This window comes from Limulus polyphemus, unplaced genomic scaffold, assembly GCF_000517525.1.
Source record: "Limulus polyphemus unplaced genomic scaffold, Limulus_polyphemus-2.1.2 Scaffold2964, whole genome shotgun sequence".
Taxonomy (NCBI): Eukaryota; Metazoa; Arthropoda; class Merostomata; order Xiphosura; family Limulidae; genus Limulus; species Limulus polyphemus.
In genome coordinates, this window is record NW_013668574.1 from 110,464 (window position 1) to 118,086 (window position 7,623).

Here is a 7,623-nt window from a genome sequence, read left to right on the forward strand (position 1 = left end):
TATGATTCTGATCAGATATAAACACGCAAAACCAATGTTACAGATTATCACAATCTTATTCTGTTATGTCAGATTAATTTCTTTTTATAGGTATTAATGGCCAATCACAAAACAATTTATGGCTAAATGAAGTATTAACTTGCCAATAAAACACATTTTAGGCTTGGATAGAAATATAGTACAATATACCTTTAAGAAACAAGAAATAGCTGTAACCATAAATTTGATTTATGAAAAGAGAAAAATACAATGTTCTACAAAACATTTATACTTTTAATACTTTTATTTATTTAAAACAAATAATAAAATAACACAAAATAATACATTCATGTCTTGTTTATGTAAAATTGCAAAATATACCGTAAAACTTTGTAATTTTTGGCTCAACGTCCGTACTTTTAGTTCATTAAATATACACAGTTACTGACTTTTTGTAATTGATGTGACTATAGATATTTGTGGCTTCCTATAAAAGAAATTACAGCAAATATTAGTAACTACTACATGTAAATTAACAGAAGCTGACAACAAGACAGGTTTGTAACTAGTTCCTGTGTGCTAACAGAAGTGTGAAATTAAATAACCATTTACTTAGAATTTTAATAGAGTTTAGAGAAAAACAAAAGAAAGCCTTTACTGAAGTTGACCATTCTGTGTTATCTTAACAAGATCAGTTTATACCTCAAATGAAGGCACGTTATCCATACTATCATTCACAGTGATAATAAAAGCCTAACAGGAGATCACAGAATGGGATAACCCTTGATTAATTTGAAATATTGATAGATTGTACTTATGGCTAATATTATTTCAGGTGTTCAAGAATGCAAAACTAGAAGGTTACAACAGTAAAGGTGAACATTTTGACTAAAAACCTAATTCTTTGTTAACATTTAACAGTCTTTGTAAACTGAATTTGAATAATATGTTTCTAAAGTTTTGTTGTTTCACTGGAGGTTGTCTTGTGTTTACATTGCTGCCAAGCTGCAATAATTTAAATATTGTGTCCAGTCTTCCAGTAGAGGGCTCAAACTAAGAAGCCCAAAGCTTGAAGTTTTATATAAGTATCACAGTTTTCCATATGTCTGAAACTTTTTAACCTCATGGATTCACAAAGCTCATGTTAAAGAACCAGATGTACATCTTTAATAAGGCTTTTTCTAAAATTATAACTAACTTTCTGGTTATGAGCATGATATTAAAATTGTAAGAAAGATTATGATGTTAATATTAAAACTTAGGTTTATTCTAAAAAATATAAACTGAATTTGTAGAGAAGTGTTTTTGTTTTTTTATATTACCTAAAATTTTGTTTGAATAAAATAACATTGTCAGAGATTACAGCAGGAATATGGTCTTCTGGGGTTAAAAGGTCATGATGCTAGGTGGGGTATATTCACAAGTAAAAATATGATCTCAACAAATGAGGTTAAAAGGTCATGATGTTACATTGTATCTGTTCACAAGCAAGAACTTGGTCACAATATTTGGAGTTAATTTTTTAATTCTGAAGTACCGGAATATACAAAAAAGGTTTTTGTGTCACTGTATAAATCCAGAATAAAATGAAAACTTTATTGTAGATAACTTCTGGAAAAACTCAATATATATATAAATATCATATAAAGGTAAACAAAGGTTTTCATTGTTTATTCAATGGCATCAGCCTTTTCTACGGAATATGGTGTTTCTACTGGAATAGTACCGGAATCTGCAATAACCACATCTTTGACTGGCTTATCTCTGCTGTCTGTTTTCGTTGATTCAATTTTCCGCACAACGCTCTGAAAGACGGAAGGAAAGATAAAGGTAAAATACCCGTATAAAGAAACCAGCTTGTTATCAGTTTTTTAGATATTAATAACTTTTAACTTCTTACCATTCCTTTAATGACTTTTCCAAACACAACATGCTTCCCATCTAACCAGGAAGTTTTCTTACAGGTAATGAAAAACTGAGAACCATTCGTATCTTTCCCAGCATTGGCCATGGACAACCACCCAGCACCATAATGTTTCAGTTTGAAATTTTCATCAGGGAACCTCTCTCCATAAATACTTCGTCCTAAAGATAAGATAAATTGTTTTAACTATTGGATTTCACAGTACAGGCAATGTGTGTGTGCATGTTTCAAACACGATCTAGACTTAAACCTGCAATCTCAACAAGATGGTTTACATAGTATGAAGTTAATATTTCTAATTATAATTACTTGATCTTAAGGTGCACTCATAAAATAACACCATGTTCAGTAATCACAGTTTTAAATACACTCCACTGTTTGTGATTAATGCAACAAACTGGCCAGATAATATTTTTATTACACTAAAAAAAGAATAAAATTATATAAATAAAATGTTTTTAAACTGAACTTACCACATGTGATATCATTGTATACAAATTTTAAATGTAAAACTGTACATACCTCCTGTACCATCTCTATTTGTAAAGTCTCCTCCTTGATAATGTAAAAGTTTACATACCTCTTGTACCATCTCTATATGTAAAGTCTCCTCCTTGATAATATAAAAGGTTACATACCTCCTGTACCATCTCCGTTTGTAAAGTCTCCTCCTTGGATCATGAAGTCATTGATCACTCGATGAAAGATGCTTCCTTTATATCCAACTAACTTGCCATCTTCACTTTTCTGAGTTTACGTAAAAAAGTATAATGTACAGAATGTGGTATTGAAAAATAACACCAGAGTCAAAATTTATAAAACAGTTTTAATAATTTATACTATATACTTATTACATAAAGAACTTAGAATATTTTTACTACATCTGTCAACAAATTTAGGTAACTAAAAATAATTCATTTTAAAACCATTGTCTTGTTACACAAGAAAACAACTTGTTCTAACAAAGAAAATCTTAATTTTTATTAACACCTGCAATGGTTAAGCTCTCTGAACTTAAAAGGTTTGTTTTTTACAGCTCACCTCAGTTGAATGTTTTGTTGCAGTTTCAACAAAGTTTTTCACTGTCTTGGGAACAGTTTTTCCAAAGAGACCGATTTCTATTCTACCTTTAGGTTCTCCACCAATTGTTATATCAAAATATACCTGAAAAAATAAAACTAATTAATTTGGATTTTTAAGTTGGTAATTATATTTCTTTCCTAAGGTTTCAAGATGAACGATAGACCTCAACTGGGAACCTAAGTTATCCACAAGCCTTCTTTATCTTGGAAATTATTTCACACATCAAAACAATATTTTACCAGATATAATACTACAATATCTGAGAAGGTTACAAAAACAAAACTTAAATCACTTTGATGGGACATTTTACAATGAAGACTCATAAAAAAAAAAACAAAAAAAAACTGCCTTTTGGTTAGTCCAGCCTTGTGTTCTGAACTCAAAGCAAAAACAAAACTTTTGATTCTAGGAATCAAATAAATATTTCTGCTACTATCCTTCTTCATAACATACAAAACCATAGAACTAACTGAAGTGTGAGAGGAAATTTGTTTTCATAAAATTGCCAGTATTTTATTCTCAGTTTTGATAGTTCAGTCTCCTTCCATAAACAAGCTTTATTTTTAAGCCTAACTTATAACAAAAATCAATGTTGGGAGAATTGTATATTGATTACAATATAAAATTTTACAATACACACGTATATACTATACACTAGCTTTAAACTCTTCCATTAAACACCACCCAACATTTAGTGATCTGCCAAATTTGTATCCCAGTACCATACAATTTTAATTAAACATTCACTGTTAAATTTGAACCATTAAAGCATTAGGATTATGTAACGGAATTTTAATCTGTTAATCTTTCACTCCAAGTTCAGTTAATTATCTCTTTTCGGGATGACAATTTAAAAAGTATGAAAAGTAAATATTTATTCAGCTACAATATACAAATGTAAAACTGATAAGACTAAATGTACTTTTTGCACTAAAAAGTAAACACAAGCTAGTTAAACTTTAAATAATGAGTTAAAACTGAACTGAATGTATTACTACTAATAATAGTGATTTACTATAGTATTATTGTATTAATAATGCAGTACCACTAAAGAAGAAATGTAATATTCTTATAATTTTAACTCATAAAATGTCTGTAACTTTAACTATTGAAGTTAAAATTATAAAAAAATCAACGTGAACTTAAAACCTATATAACTCTCTTAAAAATACCGTTTTGTTTGACTTTATTGTTGGTTTTTTCAAATAACAATAATGAAAAACACTTACTATGTCGGTAACTTTAGGTCCTTTTGGTTTCTTTTCTGTCGTCGCTAACCCAATAGATGATAAAGTGGTTATAAACATAAAAAAGGCCACTAATTGCAAGGAGTAATGCTTCATTTCTTTTTAAATGCTAATGTTCTGTTAAATTGTTACGGTATTTAACTATCCAAAACTGAGTGAATATGCTCAGCTTGAAGTATTTTGACCTGCTAGTAGTATTAAGCAACGTGGTAGCTTGTTTTAAATATATGGAAAGAAAATACGTAATGAAACCCTTATTGGATCACCATGTGGATGTTTGTGATTGGTTGTCTGTATTCTTTTTTTTTCCACTCTTTTTTTCCTGAAACGTGGCAGTGGGTTATCAAATGAGAAAGACATTAATGATAATAAGAAAAATAATTTAAAGGGTAAAAATAGTTGAAACATTATGTTTATATTAAAAAACACATACATACAAAGAAATAAATTAATTACAATAATTATAAGTATAACGAAATTTATGTTATGTATTGTGTTCTCTACATTAAATAATTTTCATTAGGTTTGTAAATCGTTGTTTGTCAATTTACTGTTGTTTCAGCATAATACGCTTCATACAAGAATATGTTTGTTCATAAAAAAATTAATAAATAAATTTAATAAATCGTGTGTGTCTAAATACGGTTGTCAGGCAGCTATTGCATAAGAATATGAAAAATTAAGTATTTACTTATGCTATACTATAAGATGTGAGCAGGCATATCGGACTTTAAATTAACTATATGTGTTTTCATCAATATACTTATTCAACAATACCATAAAACTATCAACAAACCATATACCAATAAATCAATATAAAATATCTAGGACAAATAATGTTGTATAAGAATTAGGTTTTCAAACTTATCCCTAAAATATTCGGTTACAACATATGTTACTCAATTTAAAAAAGTAAGAGTAAAAACGAAAATAATTTTACGACATACTCAGCAAAAGCTGCATTATTCGTACATAATAACATACACCTGACGATGGGTCTCTTCTGAAATGATTAGTACGACTTTCGTTATCTAATGTTCTCCGATGGGAAAGCGGTAAGTTTAGAGACTTACAACGTTAGTCACCTAATGGGACAGCGGTAAGTTGTGGACTTGCAATGCTCAAATCCTAGGTTCGATTCTCTGCGGTGGACACAGTAGATAGCCCAATTTGGCTTTGCTCTCAAACGATCATTTCAACGCTAAAATCTTGGGCTTGATTCCCCGCGATGGATACAGCAGATAGCCTAATATAACTGCTAAAAACAAACAAACAAGCAGTCTTTAGCTAATATCCTTGAGATTTATTGTTTATGTGCAAGACGTCATAAATGGTAAAGTAAATACTTTATAAATGCTCCCCTAGTGGCACAGTGGTATGTCGCCGGACTTATAACACTAGAAACCGGCTTTCGATACCCGTGGTGGGCAAGGCACCGACAGCCCTGTGTGTAGCTTTGCGCTTAGTGACAAAACTAACAAATTTTAGAAAAGTACAACCCCTTATAAACTAAAATGTTTGCTTTTATGTTTTTATTATAATTTTTAATATTATTTGCAGGCAGGTTCATATATATATACACACAAGTAAAATGTGTATAGATAAAAAAAAAATAGTGTATATTGTTATATTTTAAACAGTTTGGAGAAAGAGGGAGAACATAAAAATTAGGACGCAAAACATACGAGCGCTTTGGCGTTAGCCAAAAGCAAACGAAACTACACGAAGTTTTTGCTGGAAAATCAACCCTCTTGTTTACATGTTTCTAAGGTTATCACTATCAATACTTTATGGAGCTTTCTAAAGGTAAAATTTATATTTATCGGATTATATATATTATTGGTAATTTTGTTGAATTTACAAGTTACAGTTCTCTTTACACCTGACTAGATTAGTAGATACGTGAACTTTGTGTCATTCTATAAACGGTCATACGACGTAGGATTATATATAGTAGCAAATATACCCTATTATTAATATTAGGCTTAGCTCTAATCATCTACGATTTTACTTTAGGGCTAAGTTTAAAAATTATCATAAGAACATAAAAGGCAGAGTGACAATGCGGCACTAAAAACACATTTGTTATTATATGAAATGCAATTGTAAGATAGCCCTTCATATCTGTATACTAACAAAGTGACGTATTACATATTCCTATCCAATTGTTTTAAATTTAAAACTAAAAGACAAAGTCAAACTTCTGCCTACAACCGTACAGGGAAAACCCACATCGTCACTTATTAGAAATCACTGATTATTGTAAATTGTGAAATTAAAATTATATAAAGCACGATAAGCATGCAAACCTTAAAACATACTAATATACAAGATTATAAAAAAATAATTTATAAAGGGGGAATAGGGAGCTTCAAAGAAATACAGAAATAAGATATGTTAACATTATTTTCTCAAATTACAAGTCCCTGTTTTGAATCCATGTCTGAAAGCTGTAATTTTTAGGAAAGTCAAAATAGGGACTTGTAGCTTAAGGAAATAATGTTAACACTTATGTCTCAAACCTTAAGCTTGTTTGTTTTCATTTTTCACAATTGCACTTTTGCTTTATGTTTTTTTTTGAAGATCCCCATTTTTAAATGAAAATTTTTTAATAATCTTGTTTCTTCATTTTTTTTTTATATATTTGAAACAGTTTAGTTTAATAACATACATAGCTGGTGTATTCTGCTCTCTTGGGAAACAGTGACAGCCTTTGGATTGGCTTCATGCAGATTGGATGGCTATTGAACCTGATATCATTGATAGTGGTACTGTATGTATGATCATTATGATACATGTTTATCAACATATACATATATATATATATATATATATATAGTATTTTTTTCAAAAATTGTCTCGTAACAACATTTTGGAAATTTTTCAATATACAAAAAAGATAGAAAAACTAAATCAAATCATGTGAATTCGTTAAAACCAAAACTAGATAATGTTTAGTAAGTTTGTCTGAAGTTTTGGATAGCTTAGTTAAGCATTTCTGCTGTGAGAATGACAAACATGTAAGGGATATCAATGATGTCTGGAAGAGGTTAAATAAACTATCTGATGAGGCTTAGTGTCTAATAAGTGAACTGTACTTAGCCTATCTGGTGTATGCTTATCTGTACTATCTGATGAGGCTTAGTGTCTAATAAGTGAACTGTACTTAGCCTATCTGGTGTAGGCTTATCTGTACTATCTGATGAGGCTTAGTGTCTAATAAGTGAACTGTACTTAGCCTATCTGGTGTAGGCTTATCTGTACTATCTGATGAGGCTTAGTGTCTAATAAGTGAACTGTACTTAGCCTATCTGGTGTAGGCTTATCTGTACTATCTGATGAGGCTTAGTGTCTAATAAGTGAACTGTACTTAGCCTATCTGGTGTAGGC

General features: G+C 30.0%; 2 protein-coding genes across 9 annotated transcripts in view; one reads left to right on the forward strand and one right to left on the reverse strand.

Annotated features, from left to right (window-relative positions):
- Positions 1–1,486: 1,486 nt before the first annotated feature.
- On the reverse strand, positions 1,487–4,489 carry LOC106468324 (peptidyl-prolyl cis-trans isomerase B-like). 2 transcript variants are annotated; one of them, XM_013928742.2, is made up of 5 exons: positions 4,216–4,489; positions 2,945–3,067; positions 2,542–2,650; positions 1,880–2,064; positions 1,487–1,784 (listed from the first exon to the last, which is right to left on the reverse strand). In XM_013928742.2, the coding sequence occupies exons 1-5, from the start codon at positions 4,327–4,329 to the stop codon at positions 1,650–1,652; spliced, it is 666 nt and encodes a 221-aa protein (XP_013784196.1). In that variant the 5' UTR covers positions 4,330–4,489; the 3' UTR covers positions 1,487–1,649. The 2 variants fall into 2 exon arrangements, with proteins under 2 accessions (XP_013784196.1, XP_022252370.1); XM_022396662.1 differs by lacking the exon at positions 4,216–4,489 and adding an exon at positions 3,640–3,759.
- The window catches only part of LOC106468327, a 40,956-nt gene continuing 35,027 nt past the window's right edge, over positions 1,695–7,623 (forward strand). For 3 of the 7 annotated variants that reach the window (XR_002612627.1, XR_002612622.1, XM_013928746.2), the window contains exon 1: positions 5,840–6,039. The gene's annotated coding sequence lies outside the window, so the exon portion shown is untranslated. Of the gene's footprint in view, positions 1,810–2,092; positions 2,182–5,839; positions 6,040–6,886; positions 7,007–7,623 lie in introns of those variants that run through there. The other 4 variants (XR_002612623.1, XR_002612624.1, XR_002612625.1 and 1 more) reach the window with 4 other exon arrangements.

Coding starts and splice junctions, on each gene's coding strand:
- LOC106468324 (XM_013928742.2), bottom strand. CDS start 4,329: ATGAAGCATTACTCCTTGCAATTAGTGGCCTTTTTTATGTTTATAACC. Junction 2,651..2,944: donor CAACAAAACATTCAACTGAG/GTGAGCTGTAAA, acceptor ACGTAAACTCAG/AAAAGTGAAGATGGCAAGTT. Junction 2,065..2,541: donor AAACGGAGATGGTACAGGAG/GTATGTAACCTT, acceptor TCTTATCTTTAG/GACGAAGTATTTATGGAGAG.